The sequence below is a fragment of the Adelges cooleyi genome, unplaced genomic scaffold (assembly GCF_023614345.1).
Source record: "Adelges cooleyi isolate 19-005CV unplaced genomic scaffold, UGA_ACOO_1.1 ACOO_flye_CR_arks_rails_tigmint_CR_PRNA_2, whole genome shotgun sequence".
NCBI lineage: Eukaryota > Metazoa > Arthropoda > Insecta > Hemiptera > Adelgidae > Adelges > Adelges cooleyi.
The window spans coordinates 4,812,879-4,829,265 of NW_026095860.1; the positions used below are offsets into that span (position 1 = coordinate 4,812,879).

Consider the following 16,387-nt stretch of genomic DNA (forward strand, 5'->3'; position numbering starts at 1 on the left):
CATTTGTAAAAAAATTGAATACTGTATTACTAATTAGTGTGTTATATAATTAATGTAGTGATTTTAAATAGTGCTATGATATTGTAAATATGACAAAGACATTACCAGCACTGTCAAAGATAAAATGTAATTGAAAAATAAAACGCACAACACTTTAGCTTAGTATTATATTTTGTTCAGTGTGATTTTTTTTTATATACATTAAAAAATATTGGATACAAATTAAATTAATGTAAGGAGTAACACAAATAGGATCCTATAACGATTTAAAACTAAAATATAGTCTAGATAGATTATGTGGTTTTACGCGATCTTCGACTTTTCATTGTGGTAATACACTGCGGACAATACCATTTGCCTTTTGGTGGATCTGTAATACCAACACACTCGCAATGATACCATTCGTATGGGCACTGAAAAATAAAAATAAATAAAACAATTAATAAATGAACGAATTCATAAATGCCTAAAAATAAATACCCCTTTATTATCACAAGCCACCATAGTGCCATAAGCCACTTGATTACATATACAATAACGAGGTTCATTGGGATCAATTGGTTCATCAACATCTTCTTCATTCGATAAATGCTGAGCACCTCGTCTAAACGTGATATTCGAATAATTGTAAGTTTTATTTATACTACAACACAGTTGATCATTTCTATAATATTAAAGCTACCTTCTATGTTTTCTTGCCCCGTCAATATTAGGGTTGACTAAATGTGCGACTCCAGCAAGTTCTTTGCTAATTGGTAGTTCTGAAGGCAAGATACCAGGAGTGGACGTCATTTGCCCGGTTAAAGGTGTACCGGAACTTATCGCTTCCAGAGATGCTTTTAAACTGGCAGTTCTACGCCCTTGGGATAGCTGAAATTTTTACATTTATAACTTGATTAAAAGCCAGGAACAAAATAAAAAAACTTAAATTAACAAATGTGTGTTTTAAATTACTTGTTGAGTTGCGACAATTGCTTGGGACGCTGCAGCTGCAATGGCGGGACTACCCGCACCCATGTGTCCCAACGTGTAAGCTAATGAAGAAGAAACAATTCTCGAACTAGCTGGACTCGTATCACGGTTCGAAGGCGAAGCAACATCTCCACTACTAGCGGAGTTTGATGCCACTGATGCTGATTTTTGTTTGGAATTATTGCCTTGATTTATGGATTCTTGTTTTTCTACAACAAAATGTATACATAAATTATGTTGGTTTTTAATTTCTCAATTTCGTCTGCATGATAATCTACCTCGTCAACTTGCACAATGTTACATGCTAAAAGTTATTTATATTACATCAGTCATTAAGATTAAAAAACAAAAAATGTTTATATGTGAAAATTAAAAGAACCGGTTTTTGGTTTTTATTATTCACAATTTATTAAAATGATCTATGTTTCTTTTTTGATTTCTAATATCAATTTAAAGCCAAGCACATTTCACCATTTTAATGGAAAATTTTGAATTCTTATTATAATTTATAATATTTATATATTTATAGAAACAAAGGAATACAGATTTGCACAAATAAAAATGGTCGTTTGCACAAACTACATTAAATTAATGCGTAGTTGTTGTAAACGGCAATTTATATATTTATAAAACATACTAGGCTTAAGTTAACTAAAATGAAGTTTGTACAGAGTCCAAATCCTATACTATAAGGTATTGTCAGTCTACCAACAGACAACTTGCTAACAAGTGATCTATTTAGGTAATTATATTGGTTGACTGTTGGAAATCCTTACTTTAATATTATTTTTACGATATTGATTCCTAAAAACTATGAATAGTTTATAATATTTATATTATAATGGTAATAGGTTCTCACAACATGCAGCTCTTAATTTAAAGTTGACATTCATCGGTTGTACAAATATTACAGAGCCAACAAAACTAATAGCTGATCTGAAGATATTCTGCAGATTTTCATACAATTTCGACAATAATTTTAATCTATAAGTAGTATGCAGACGTACGTAAAAAATAAAGCATATTATGTTATGTAAATAAAAATGTATTAACCGTATAATATTTAAAACAAAGTCAATAAAAAAACTTGTAAACTTAAAACATAAAAAAAAAAAACAATAAAATAATAATTATTCATACATTTTCAAATATTATTAAGCACAGGTACCAGCAGGAACACGAAAGGAAGGAACGTAGTTTGTCTAGCTTATAATGGCATAAACTACCTACCTCCAAAAAGACATCTATTTAGCTGAAACTTATTTTCTTTTTGATTGACGGTACTGGTTTGTTCTGAATCTAAACTTCCTGTAAACAATTTTAGAAAAATAAAACGGTTACTAACTTTTAGGTTCATTATAATTATTGTATGAAACTTTTCAACTGTATATTTTAAAATTGTTATTATGATTATTATAACATACAATTTTTTCACTGCATGTAATGTAGTAACATTTTGTTGCTCACGTAAGAACAAATTTACATTCTAATTTTCTAGTTTGATAAAAAAACACAAGTAACTAAGTAATTTAACTGTGTCTTTATACATGTTTTTGCGTGTCAAACCCTTTTAAAGTTAAGGTAGATCACATTAGAGCTATTTTTAAAACAAACTTCAAGAACAATATAAAAAAGACAGCACATCGGAAATTTTTTTTTTTACAACAAAAGTTATTTTCTGAATTTGTGGAAATCAAAATCTTTAATTTTAAATTTGGCAGAATTTATTAAGTTTTTTATTGTTATAAACCTTTAATAGAATAAACAAATACACAAACGTAGGCAACTTACTTTTTTCAATGAGACCAGTGATACCACTATTATCAGCTTCCAATTCCATTTTAAACTTATGTAATTCGTGGTCTAGACGTCTCATGTATTTTGTCATGAGTTCATGCATATGGTTGGCCAACTGAACTTTTTCCTCTAAAAAACAAGTTAACGTACTTAATGGTTTTGACTCTGTAACTTTAGAGAAAAGATAACAAGTAGAACTAACCAGACTGTTCAACAGATTTTTCGCCTTCTTTTATTATCGCTTTGAAATTCGCATCCAATTCATCCGAACTCATATTATCTGCCTTTGAAAATAAAGTATCTACATTCTTTTTTATGCAGTCCATCGAGTCTGAAAATTTCATAATATTTACGTTATTAAAAAAATATAAAATAATAGATGATGTCATAATAACAGTTTATATCGACTAATAAAAAATGCGAACCAGTCAAGATTGGATATAATGGGAGTAACTGCAAGGCGTGTAAATAGTGTAATAAAAAATGCTTTTGCAGAAAATAACACGAGTTGTATCAAGCTATAAATGTTTGTCTCTGGCATCAATTCATAGATTAAATTTATTAATATGATTACTTCACTTAGTTTTACTAATGTTTTAAGTTTGTACCATACAATTTTACAGTCAAGTAAAAATGAGATATATTTTTCAGTTCTTATGAAAAGTAGAGAAAAGTGCCGCTTACAGTAATAGATTTTTTAACTTCCAGTGTTCAATTAAAACAATTAAATTTTTTAATTGTAGTATTAAAAATTAATTTTTGATCTGTTGGGAAGTATTACCTACTAGGATTAACCAAGTGTAAATGAGATAATTAATTTTAAGCTAATTATGTCACTATAAGTCACTGTACATGGTTTATTATTACATTGAATTTTTATAACGTACATTTAAAATTTAATTCTCAATTTGGGTAAAATTATTTATGCTTTTTTTTTTTTTTTATTCACTGTTAATTAAATTAAATTTTCATTTATTAAAACATACAAGTTTACTAAGAACTATTTCTATGTTATGAACTACTTCTATGGGAAAAAAACCGTCGTTCTCTCTTCCCCATTCTGGCGTGCGTTCCCTTATTTTGCTAATATAGGCATGGCCCACCCATTCTTTTATTATCTATGAAATGATCATGCTTTTTCCTAGAATTATCTTTAGGCTATCTATTATAGTCGTCAGGCTCCCAGCTGATAGAAACAATATGGCAGTCGGCCTTTTTTTGTGGCTCACAAGAACCCATGTAATTTTTAAAGTTTCCTTTCTGGTTATTCTGTGCTTACAAGTCAAAGAAACATGTGGTCATAAAACGAAAAAACGAGAATAATATTTTTTACTATTTATTCTCGCAGCTTTTTGTTTTAATTAACCATTTCTATGTTATGTACATATGTATTGTAAGACATATAATCGTAATATATAAAAAAAACAATTTTTTGGATTTTTTAAAAAAAAAGCGTTTTTACTATTTTGAATAAGGTAATTTGTTCTATAGCTTTATTTTATGAAATTATTACACTGCCAACCAATACTATAATTGATAAGGTAAATGTGTAAATGGTAAAATAATAACAAAAAAATAATATTACTTTCTACTTGTAAGTCCATTTCTCTCATTTCGGTAAAACGATTTCTCATTTCTTGAGGTAGATGTTCGATATCTAATTAATAAAATAAAAGTGTTGCAAGTATATATATTAAGTAAACATTATAAATGTAGTGTAATTTCACTTACTTTCCAAGTAATCTTCAAGGTATAACATATTTAAAAACGTTACCGGTTTCAACGCTTAATTAAAAAACGGACTGTACATTTATCTCAGGTATATTATACTAATCTCTATTCTATTTATAATAAAAATTGTTAAGTATTGCAAATTAAATATTAAATTTAGAAGAGAACAGATTTCAACGATTGTCGAACACGTTATCATTGAATATGCGTTTACATGTCTGAAGTTGTAAGAGATATCCATATCAAAAACGTCTCGTGTGATAACAATACCGTGAAGAAGTGATAACTCAAGGCGTATAATATACTATATATATATATATAGTTTAGACCGTAGCACTGAACTGAAGTTCAGTGGACTGTAGTAGGGATGAACTACTGTACGAATATATCGATAATACCACTATCAATACTATCATCCAGTTGCATATACAATCAAAATATATCGATATATTAAGTTACAGTTATCGATATTTTGATAGATCAATATAATGTTTAGCACATCCTTTGACTAAGAGGGTGTGTCGTGAGAAAAGTATTAGACAACTTATTAAAAATAGTATAATAAATGTCCTATTACTTTTAGCTTTTACCCAATATACTATTTCATATAATATACCAGCATGAATTTAAACCCAAATTTCTAGTATACTTGGTGTTTGAACTCAGGTGGGTGGGGGGAGGAGGTTAATTACCGTTTTTTGGTGGTTTCAACATTACATCGGATGCATTATTTATATTTAAAGAATATGCCTATTGCCCAACAAATTTGAAAGCAGTAATGACTACTTAGCAAAAATGTATAGAGTGCATTAATCCACGCCAAAGTTACATTATAATGTAGTGTTGGGTATACCCACAAACGTAGGTTAGATTTTAATATAATGGTGTTCCTTATTTGTTAAAAGTTTAATAAATTAAAAAACTTGCCAAGTAAGTCTATAAAATTTAATACGTTTTGTTCCTATATTTATTTATTTATTTATTTAGGTAATAAACAACATGTAAACACAATTGTTTCTAGAATACCTAGTTTAAATTTTACAATTTGGCAAGTCAAAGGTAAATTCAAATACCTTTAGATATAACTATGTACACTTAACACAATAATAGGTTCATAGACAAATTTATATACAATATAATATCTATTATATTTCAAAATTTTTTACTTATTTTTATATTTTGGAAACAAAAACAATTATTTGTTAAAAATATAAAATTATTAAATAAATAGAAATTTATTGTGTTGTGTCAGTCATAAACAATTCAATCACACGATTGAATTATATTTCTTGCCCTTTGATATCTTATGTGTTGTGCAGAGTCCTGATCTTCTTGCGAATCGTCCAATTGCGAATATTCTGCAATAGTTGCGTTTGCGTTTTCAAGAATCATTTCATGGCTTTTACCTTTTATGGTTTGTAGGTATTCCACTAAAATGTCAAAATCTTCTTTGTTTATCTGTAAAACAAATTAATTCATTTTTTTTTCATAACTCTGTTGCTTAATTGATACAACTTGTATGTTTATATAAAATTAGCATAACAATGACGCCAAACTTATATCCAAACTAAAACCACTTCTTCATATGATATAAGGCTGCAAATACTGATGTTTTATTAAAATCAATTTTGATGAAAATAAGACAATGCAGACATAGGTCGTACAAAAAAAAAAAAAAAATAGAAAATAAACTTAAAAATTACTTTAGTGTAGCAAATTTTAGATTGTCTTGTATTAGAATGTATTTTGGGGTTCTTACATTTTTCTTTCGGATAATAATTAAACACATAATTTAAAACCATTCAAACTCCAATAATTTTTCAATAAACTGTTGGAACGTTAAAAGATTTTTTACCTCTTGAAAGTATTTATTTTTTAATTATGAAATTGCAAATTAGACCGAACATATTAAGAATACCCTGTAATAATATGATTTTGTTTTTGAGAAGAAATACCACAATTTTGTATTACTGCTTTAAGTGATAACTTCATTTATTAATTATAAATTATTTAGAAAAAAATTTACCTTGATAGGGTTGTAAATATTTTTAATCAACCAAAGTTGAAAAATTTTCTTGAATTTCCAATTTGATCGGTCATTTTTCCATTGCAACAAGTATTCAATTGCTCGTTCTTGTCTAGGTGTAATTGTAGCATTAGCATTTTCTTCTTGTTTCTTTGCATTTTTCAATTTATTTTTTTTCGACTTCAATTTTTTTATATAATTACGTTTTTTACGCTTATTTAAACTTAAAGGCTTCAACTTACCAGCTGAGCATTTATCATCTGCTTCGCTTTTCACATCATCAGCAAATGTAACATGTTTTAACTTTTTTGATGGGGTACATTCATCATCGTGAATTTCTACACTTTTGCGTTTTCCTACAGGTTTCTCCTTTTCTATGACTTGATCATCATTTTTTGTTTCCTTTTTCACTTTTAACTTCAAAGCTTTTTTAGACATTACAGCATTTTTTTTTGGCGGATTGTTACAAGTTACATCGTTATTGCATTCTTCAGTATTAATTTTCACATAACTCTCTAGCGGTTTTTCGGAAATATGGTTGTTGCTTTTATGTTTTTTAGATTTAATCGTTCCAAATGGATTATTAGATTTTAATTTTTTTATTTTATTTTTCAAAATAGATTTAACAGACATAATTATTATAAATTAAAAGTCTAATACAAACAATAGTTTCAAGTAGAAAAAAAAATGCCGAAATATTCACTTCTTCAACAGAATTTATAAAATAAGATTAGGAACAATAATACAAAAGTAGAAGTTAAGAGAGTACTTTACATAAATAAATATTACATTTTAAAAATGTATTTCGTATAATATTGTATACATTAGAACCTATTTTAATTTACAACGGACAATAATCTAAGAACTGAAAACCCTGGTAAATCAGTAAATGTGCATTACATATGAATTACGATTACATATTTTGTTATTTATATAACTGAAGTTAGAGTCACTAAATTGACCTTATCTTCAAAGCCAAAGATAACAGTTCGTTATCTATGTTGATAACAATATAATCTCCGTGACTCCTTTTAATGCTTTTGTTTGACATTTTAACTTACGTTAATCGTTGATCAACAGTCGTTAATATCATCGAGTTAATAAAATCGTTAATGGATAATTAAACTTCTCTTAAAGTAAATCCATGTAATTCACCATAAACGGTTAAAATGTCTTCTAAAAAGTACTCAATTCTATTGCCTACGTATAATGAAAAAGAAAACTTGCCAATTATAATTTATCTCATTCACAAATACTTAGAATATTGGTAAGTATTCAAATGTTTTATATTATGCTTGTACTTACTCCAATAACTTATGAAGTAGTATCTAGAAACCAGTTTTCTAGTTGAAGCTATTATTCGATACTTGTTCTCAAGTTTATAAATAATTTATATTTATTGTGTTATAAACAATTTATTATAGCCAATTGTACTATCATAAAAACAATTCTCATACTTACCAACTTATATTTTAGTCTAATAATTAAGTTTAAATTCTGAAGTACAAATGTATTTACCAAATGCGAGTAGACATTGTATTACTTATTACTAATATCGTAACTTGTATAATAATAAATAGAAATACAAATTGTATGTACCTACAATAGTGTTAAATTATTTTAATATTGAAAAATCTTTTTATTTATGTACAAGTAAATTTAGTAGTAATAATTATATAGCATTTAAATTTAGTAGATAAGAGAAAGAGATATTAGCGATTATATATAAATATTACACTGTATTTTCTTCATTTTTTAATTGTAAATGTTGTCTATTTTTTCCTAAGTTTCAATTTGTTTTTACAGACAAGTATTATGATGAATACACTAGACAAATATTGAGTCAAGAATCAAGTAAAATATACATTTTATTTAGTATTTGTTTTCTACAAAAATAGACTCTATACATATAAAAACTCGTAAAACAATGAGTTTACCGTATTTTACCCCTCCTAATCATCACAATTCAACATTATCGGACATAAATGAAGTATATTATTCAGACTCTGAAGGGTCAAAATGTTTAATTTTGCCACAAAGCAAAACATTCCTTAATGATTCAAATCTTGAAAATTTTAATGATTTTCAACGCAAAACTTTGGCAACTAGTAGCCCATTGAACAATAAAGCTGCTGTTATTAAAAAAAACTATAGATCATATAATTTAAAACATAAAAATATTTTGAATACTTTATCAAATAAAACGATAAAAACATTTAAAAAGCAAAACCGTTTTATTAAATCAAATTCTTTACAATTGTTAAAAAATAACTCTATTATTAACAACATAAACAATAAAAAGAAATATTCTCTACAATATGATAAATTACAGCAATTTAAGGACCACAAAATTACAAAAAACCCTACCCCTCTGTTGAAACCCCTTTGTTTATCGAACAATAACAATACTTACAACAGTGCGAACAAAAACAAAATCATGAACTATACACAATTAAATAGATTAGAAAAAGCTGAAAAAGAAAATAATGACTATATTAATAATTTGTCTGTTGAAAATTCAAAACCACCTTGCTGTTTAGAACCTTTAGACTCTCGGAAAAAAATTTTGAGTTATGATAATGATTTCGAAGAAGCTTTAATAAAAATATTTGAAATACCAGAAAAAACTACCGAAGAGGATTCTATTAACATTACAGCTTATAATGCTGTACACAGTATTCTTATAAATAACTCTATCAATATAGATATAAATAAAAAAGAGGGAACTTCAGTCAATACATTTTCAGGTAAACTGCTTCACAAAAATTCTCATGATTTTATCAACTTAAAACCAAAAAGCTACACACATAACACAACAAGTATTTCTGTACCGCCTAAAGAAGATCATAAGAGCTTAATTTTGAATGCTAACAAAAGGAAAATTAATGAATTTAATTATTCACAAAAAGACGAAGAATGTAACAAACTGAATAGTACTGTCAATGTACATGGAGTATTAAATTCAGATACATCAAATAACAACCATAGTTTTAATTATTGTTCATCTGATATGACAATGGACACCATTAATGATGTCAACAATGCTCCAGACACCAATATTGGTTTTTTTTCAACCAAGTACAACGAACCAAATAACTTTTACATTAATAATAAAGACGGAAACATTTCAAACAATGTAAATATAATTTTGGACGAAAAAGACTCAACCGAACTATTACAGCTTAATTTAGATTTAAAAATGTTCGAAGAAAAAATTGTTCCTTATTTAAACAGTTTGAAAAGTGATATGTTGGGCCTGATGATGAACCATAAGCACAGACCTACAAAATGCGTAACTAGAGGTTCGTCTAACATTTATGATGTTCTAAGAAGTAACAAACGTTGTATATCACTGAAAAATATTAACTTAAATGCTATGAATTGTAAGAACCAGTTGGATCCAATTGAAGACACTGGTTGTCCAAAATATGCCAAATTAGAAATGGACAAGTTGAATTTATTAAGTACTAAACTTAAAACAATTGACAACCTTAAAAAACAATTTAATTTTTTGTTTGAAAATAATCAATTGAAACATAATGACAATAACCAAAATAACTCTGGAACATCATCATTAAGCTCATCTAGTTTATTACTTTCAAGTACACTTACCGAAAGCTCAATTAGAGCACCTTCGCAAGTTAGTAGTACTGAAACAAATGATTCGTTAAATCAAAACCGAGACATCCATAAAGAATGTTCTGTTTCACCAATAAGTAATGATATTGTGAATTATAGTATTTTGTCGTCTAAACCAGAATTGAATAATAGTTCCTTAAAGCATGTCTCTGAATCGCCAATTAAAAAACACTCTTTATCGCCAGTTGTAGTGATGGATACAAATTGGTCTTACAATAATCAAAAAAATACTTCTTCCATCAGTGGAATTAGTAATTTACAAGAAGTCCCTGAAAGTAATGATTTTTTAGTGGACTGTAACAATGGAATAAACAATTGTTATTGGCTGAGAAGTACTCCTAAACAAACTAGACGTTTTGTTGCGCCTATCAAAGTCGCTGCAGTTAAAAAAAGAAATAATCGCTTAAAAAATACAAATGATATATTTGTTTTAAAAGGAAGAGGAAACAGTAAATCATTTGTTCGATATAAAGCTCATTCAGTAGTAAATCCCGAAACAAAATCTTTTCCAAAAGAGTTATTATTTAAAAGCAAAATCCCCAAACGTAAACAGTCAAACACGAGTAACACTGAATTATTCAGACCGTTAATAAACAATTGTAAGCCATGTGCCTGTGGTATATTTAAATCTCAAATTCCATCTTGTTGGACCGGAAAACTACACAACTTGATACACGAAAACTTGTATAAACTTAACTTCAAACCTCACGAGTCATTAAAAGTCGTCGAAAGAGTCAGTCAAAAAGAATTCAGTTATGATATAATAAAAACTACAAACATTAGCAGTTCAAGTAACAAAAATGTCCTTAAGGTATTAGAGATTTACGAGGAGTTTATAAATTTGGAACTTAACTTTGTAAAAAGCACAGTCGGTGGTAACAGAGATTTTTACGTGTATCTGGCCATACATCCCAACTCTACTGTTGTTGGGTATTTAAAAGTAGAGACATTAAAAAACGCTTGTACGCTGGATAAGGGTAAACTGACTGATAATTTAGTAGTTGTAAAATTTGGAGTTTCAAAATTGTGGGTGATGGTCAGTTATAGAAGGCTTGGAATAGCCACTAAACTATTGCAACGGTTCCAGGATGATGAAAAACTGTCAAACGACAGCATTGCGTTTGCTCATCATGGATCTACTGGGATAGAATTCATCAACAATTATTTTTCTAATAATTCCATATTGGTTTACTGAGTTTTGACTATTCATGAAAATTGTAATTTTTTTTTAATTTTTTGTTATTTTGTACTTAATGTTTCTTTTTTTCTCTTACTTTGTCAAACTCAAGTATTAAATTTTAATTGCATATGTTTTTTAAACAAGTTAGTATAATTAATAAAAGTTGTCAAAAAAAAAATGTCTAAAAATTTGTAATTTTAATTACTAAATAATTAAATAATTAGTTTAATTTGAAGAAAAAAATGTAATTTTTTTAAAATGTAAATTATATTTCCTTTTATTGTTAAGAAACAAGTTAATGTTGTATTTTTAAGTTAACACATTTGAATAAATAAATAATGCAATATATTTAAATGATCATCGCAAGAATTATAGTTTTAATGAATTCTGTGTAATTAAACAATTTGAATTTGCATTGCATGTCTCATCATATTCAGCTTAATATAATGATTTGATTGATTATAGTGAAATAGATTATGAAATTATCATAATAGATGATGGCAGCCCAGATGGAACTTTAGATGTTGCTAAACAACTGGAATCAATTTATGGAAAAGATAAAATTGTATGTAACGACTAAATGTTTGTATATAATATTTATTATATTAAATTATTGTTTTGCAATTTGTTGTTTCGTAGTTATTGAGACCTCGTGAAAAAAAATTAGGACTAGGCACTGCATATATTCATGGAATAAAACACGCAACGGGAAATTTCATTGTTATTATGGACGCAGATTTATCTCACCATGTAATACTGATTTAATAAAAAAAAAATTCTTATTAAATAATAAGGAAAAAAAATTGTAATGTTTGCAGCCTAAGTTTATTCTTGACTTCATTAAGAAACAATCCGAAAATGATTATGACGTAGTGACGGGATCTAGATACATTGGTGATGGCGGTGTATATGGCTGGGACTTCAAAAGAAAATTGGTCAGTCGTGGTGCCAATTTTTTAACTCAGTTGTTGTTAAGACCAAGAGTATCTGATCTTACTGGAAGTTTCAGGTAAATTTGTTTTTCATTTCTTTACAATTTCATCTAATACAACATATAATCTAAAGAATTGGAAAAAATTGCACACAAATTTTTATAAACATTTTTCATAAAAAAAAAACCAAAAATCAGTATGTAAACAGCTTAATAAATATAAGCATTTCAAGAGCATTGAAAAAAAATGATGTCATTTTTTTTATATAACAAAAATTTGTGATGCCTACTAAAGCTTCTCGTATTTACTTTAAAAATTACTGTTGTACAAAGATGGATAAAAATTTGTATGGCAGAATGAAAAAAGTGGCAATATTTTGTTGTTTGAAGCAGATTTAGTTGTTCAATTCATGTTTCCATTAAATTGATACTGAATTAAATCTATATACTTGTAAATCTGCTTGAGGGTAATTTTATTTTTCAGATTGTACAAAAAACCAGTTTTAGAGAAATTAATAGAATCGTGTGTATCGAAAGGATATGTTTTCCAAATGGAAATGATGGTACGTGCGAGGCAATTAAATTATACAATTGGAGAAGTCCCTATCACTTTTGTCGACCGTGTCTACGGAGAATCAAAACTAGGTGGATCAGAAATCATTCAGTTTGTTAAGGCTTTATTATATTTATTTGCCACAACTTAAATTTTTTTTATTAATACAGCAATTTTCTAAAACAAAAAAATGTAAATTATTTATATTGATCAGCTTATATTGATTATCATAAAAGTATCAAGTACAGTTTTTATACTTAAATGTGTTTGACCATTTGTAGAAAAATTGTTTACAATTTTTGTAACATGATTTATATTTTAATATTTATTATTTAAATTTAATTTTTACAATTTATTCAAGTTAACGGCTAACCAGGAGGCCACTGCATTTGTCGACCGCCCAGAACATGTAAGTGTAAGTGGTATACAGATTGAGCACCATCTTTGCCATTGTTTATAACTAAACGGTAACCACTTTCTAAACCCTGTTCCTTGGCCAATTTGCTGGCAACTAACATTAAATGTCCAAGCAACTGAAATTAAAAGTAAAAATTATTAATACATTTTATGTAAATAATAAGAAATATATATATTATTTTGTAAAATAATAATTCCTTTTCATTTATTCTTGCATTTTTAACAGTAGATAACGCTAATTTTTTAATTTCACACAATTTTTAAATATTTATGCTATATGTTAATCGTAATGATGACTAAAGAAAAGACACAAGAGTACAATACTTATAATTTAATCCTATTTCTGTATAGAATAAAATTATAGCTTAATAAGAACAGAAATATTAGTAGTACTGTTTAAATGTATTAAATCAAAATTCTTTAACTCACAGACTGATCGGAGCTATCTGCAGTGGATAACATTTCAATAGGTTTCCTCGGTATCACCAAAAAATGAACAGGTGCTTGAGCGTTTATGTCGTTGAATGCAACACACTAAAATATCAAAAGAAAAAATATTTGTAATCTAGATTTTAAATTTCACAGTTACATGATTATTAAACACACAAAATAACATTAGCTTAATTAATTCCTATCGGATTTTCCACCAATACTTTAGTTTTTTTCTTCAGAGCATTTTTGTTACTGTTAATTTAGTAATCACATTTAGATTTTAATACATTTTTCTTACAATGTGAGTGTGAATCAACAGTGAATGGGTATCACAAAAAAAGTTTCATGTGGCTAATTACGATAAATTTTGGAAACAATGGCAACAAAATTATTATAGACAGAGAATCGACCCAAATCAAATATTCCCTTTCACTATAAATACAATTTTAAATACATTATTATTTATTATCATAGAAATGTTTTTATCAATATTAATATTTATATCATTTACAGATTCACGTCAGAGAGTTTGTTAGAACAACATTTTATCCACTCGGTTACATTAATTTCTGTAGACAAGTGACCGGCTCAAAACCTCAATCTACTGGTTTACTTTTTTTTAATTATACACACTTTGACCTTGATAACAATTTCCCATATGGAAAGAAGAACTTTTGTAACACAAGATGTGTTGAATCAAAAAAAGTTATAAAATTAATATATAATAATTAATTGGTATTGTTGGAATTCGTGTATGTACGTGTGAACGATTTTTGTAGCATTGAAAACCCGCATATGTGACGGTGTAGTATTTTCACGGATTACCTATGGCATTTTTGGCTCAACAGTATTTACACAATATTTTGAGGCTTGAGCGCTAATCGATATCACACTTACTTGTTCGTCTTCGTAGATGAAATTGCACGGGATTTCCTTTCTGAGTATTTTGCCGAAAATCGTGTCTCCGCCGCTGGGTGCGGCAGATTTGGCTTTGTCCACTTCGTCGGACATTTTTTGAAAAGCAGCACTTGTCAACTTTGATAAATGAACCGGACCTGTCTTGTAGTTGGCTTTCAAAGTCTTCGTCAAAGTGGCCCGTCCGTCGTTTTGTAACAGTGATATGACTCCCAAAAACTTTCCCACGCTCGTCCAAAACATCTGTATACTGTAATAATATTTTGCCGACTAGTTCCGGGTTATCAATAAAAAAAAAATTAAAAAATACCCGACAATTATGAGTTGGGGATAGTTCTTCCAAAAAATGATCACGATTGATAAGAAATAAATGTTACATAACCTATAAATTCTGTAAATTACAGAGTACAGACAGTACCAACATCGATTTTGTCAAAAACCCGCCAAAAGAAATTTCGTATTTTAATATCAAAAACATTTGACCTTTAGTTAGGTTTTTATCTTTATTAAAAATTGTAGTTAGATCTTTATCTATTCTCTAATTAAAATCATATACGCTACACATGTAAAATTCAAAATTAATTACATTTTAGTATAGTATATACATAACGTAAAAGTATATGTTATAATTTAATACTATTTGGTATAAAATAATAACAATTTTATTGAAATTTCCCACAAGTTGTTTATATTACTATTTAAATAAAACATTATTTTTACTTTTTACCCAAATTAGTTGACGATTTCAGAATTTGGCTGTCAAGTATAAATTAGTTTTACCACATCTTACATATGTATTCTGTAGTTAAAGAATACAGGTAAGAGCTTATGAGCTTTGTTTTCAACCTTGTCTTTTAGAAGATATATTATTAACAAAATTTGGTACCTAAAGTATATATTAGAGCAAGGAAAACGGAACTTGTAGTTTAAATGCCTAACATAAATAACTAGAATAAAACACATATTTAGTTTATAAGTTTCCACACAAAATCCCGTACCATACAAATTCGTTATTAATTATATAACAATTAAATATTAATAACGAATTATCAAAAATAGTATTCAATACCAAATAATGTATTTAAATGTCAGTATTAAAATACCTTGCAAGACTGAATGTTATTTATAAGCTATTAGTAGGTTTTTAAAATAATTATTATTCACTAAATATTTTACAAAAATAAGTTTATATTAAGCTCTGGGTATATAATTTTATTAAATAAACTAAACTAAACAATATGAATTTGTTTAGTCATAGTTATTCTAACGATTAAAAAATATGATTTAATTTTTGGTTAATATAAATTTGCCAATTTACAATTATCTCTTGATTTGAAAATGTCCATATTTGATAGAAGATTGCATAGCCCATATTTTATTAATCAATGTACTTATTCATTAAATATGGCTATTTACTTAGCGATAATCAAGTCTCTACAATGAACTCAAAAATATAGAATAATTTATAAAACTATTCAATTGTTATTAAGACATTTTTTATATATATTTTTTTTTATAGTTTTTAGGCAATAGCAGGTATTGTTAAGGGTTAAATCTACTAAGGCTAATTTATTATTTATTTGTAGAATCTGTAATTATTTACTGCATTATACTCTGCTTATGACTCTACGTATAAGTAAAGATAACAATGTCTGGACTTTAAAATAAAATTTATATCGAACATATCATTGTATACTCTAACAAAGATAGTATTCAATATGTTTAACATCCATCATTATATAATATCACTTATACAATATACAGATACAAATCACTCGCTTTCGAGAGTAAATG

At 27.4% G+C, this 16,387-nt stretch overlaps 4 protein-coding genes across 5 annotated transcripts; 1 reads left to right on the forward strand and 3 right to left on the reverse strand.

Annotated features, from left to right (window-relative positions):
- Positions 1-108: 108 nt before the first annotated feature.
- LOC126833432 (inhibitor of growth protein 3-like) lies at positions 109-4,701 on the reverse strand. Its single transcript, XM_050564766.1, has 9 exons — positions 4,501-4,701; positions 4,355-4,426; positions 2,972-3,100; positions 2,764-2,898; positions 2,203-2,280; positions 955-1,181; positions 683-870; positions 481-604; positions 109-413 (listed from the first exon to the last, which is right to left on the reverse strand). Exons 1-9 carry the CDS (start codon positions 4,526-4,528, stop codon positions 294-296), a joined length of 1,101 nt encoding a protein of 366 aa, XP_050420723.1. The 5' UTR covers positions 4,529-4,701; the 3' UTR covers positions 109-293.
- Positions 4,702-5,571: 870 nt separating this feature from the next.
- On the reverse strand, positions 5,572-7,403 carry LOC126833262 (uncharacterized protein C7orf50). The gene is made up of 2 exons (XM_050564491.1): positions 6,527-7,403; positions 5,572-5,958 (listed from the first exon to the last, which is right to left on the reverse strand). Exons 1-2 carry the CDS (start codon positions 7,157-7,159, stop codon positions 5,764-5,766), a joined length of 828 nt encoding a protein of 275 aa, XP_050420448.1. The 5' UTR covers positions 7,160-7,403; the 3' UTR covers positions 5,572-5,763.
- Positions 7,404-7,509: 106 nt separating this feature from the next.
- Positions 7,510-13,166, forward strand: LOC126833261 (dolichol-phosphate mannosyltransferase subunit 1). Of its 2 annotated transcripts, XM_050564490.1 has the most exons (5): positions 7,545-7,793; positions 11,811-11,910; positions 11,985-12,095; positions 12,164-12,354; positions 12,761-13,166. In XM_050564490.1, the coding sequence occupies exons 1-5, from the start codon at positions 7,696-7,698 to the stop codon at positions 12,978-12,980; spliced, it is 720 nt and encodes a 239-aa protein (XP_050420447.1). In that variant the 5' UTR covers positions 7,545-7,695; the 3' UTR covers positions 12,981-13,166. The 2 variants fall into 2 exon arrangements, with proteins under 2 accessions (XP_050420446.1, XP_050420447.1); XM_050564489.1 differs by lacking the exons at positions 11,811-11,910; positions 11,985-12,095; positions 12,164-12,354; positions 12,761-13,166 and adding an exon at positions 8,333-11,505 and having other exon boundaries at positions 7,510-7,793.
- On the reverse strand, positions 13,027-14,904 carry LOC126833263 (adenosine 5'-monophosphoramidase HINT1). The gene is made up of 3 exons (XM_050564492.1): positions 14,576-14,904; positions 13,676-13,780; positions 13,027-13,362 (listed from the first exon to the last, which is right to left on the reverse strand). Exons 1-3 carry the CDS (start codon positions 14,834-14,836, stop codon positions 13,198-13,200), a joined length of 531 nt encoding a protein of 176 aa, XP_050420449.1. The 5' UTR covers positions 14,837-14,904; the 3' UTR covers positions 13,027-13,197.
- Positions 14,905-16,387: the final 1,483 nt, after the last annotated feature.

What these genes read in the sequence shown, in the direction of transcription:
- LOC126833432 (XM_050564766.1), bottom strand. Translation starts at nt 4,528, where the DNA reads ATGTTATACCTTGAAGATTACTTGGAAA. An exon ending in AATGGACTTACAAGTAGAAA is followed by an intron (nt 3,101 to 4,354) that starts GTAATATTATTT and finishes TGAAATTTTCAG; the next exon opens with ACTCGATGGACTGCATAAAA. An exon ending in CAATTGTCGCAACTCAACAA is followed by an intron (nt 871 to 954) that starts GTAATTTAAAAC and finishes TAAAAATTTCAG; the next exon opens with CTATCCCAAGGGCGTAGAAC.
- LOC126833262 (XM_050564491.1), bottom strand. Translation starts at nt 7,159, where the DNA reads ATGTCTGTTAAATCTATTTTGAAAAATAAAATAAAAAAATTAAAATCT. An exon ending in ATATTTACAACCCTATCAAG is followed by an intron (nt 5,959 to 6,526) that starts GTAAATTTTTTT and finishes TTTGTTTTACAG; the next exon opens with ATAAACAAAGAAGATTTTGA.
- LOC126833261 (XM_050564489.1), top strand. Translation starts at nt 8,454, where the DNA reads ATGAGTTTACCGTATTTTACCCCTCCTAATCATCACAATTCAACATTA.
- LOC126833263 (XM_050564492.1), bottom strand. Translation starts at nt 14,836, where the DNA reads ATGTTTTGGACGAGCGTGGGAAAGTTTTTGGGAGTCATATCACTGTTA. An exon ending in TCATCTACGAAGACGAACAA is followed by an intron (nt 13,781 to 14,575) that starts GTAAGTGTGATA and finishes TTGATATTTTAG; the next exon opens with TGTGTTGCATTCAACGACAT. An exon ending in CAGATAGCTCCGATCAGTCT is followed by an intron (nt 13,363 to 13,675) that starts GTGAGTTAAAGA and finishes TTTTAATTTCAG; the next exon opens with TTGCTTGGACATTTAATGTT.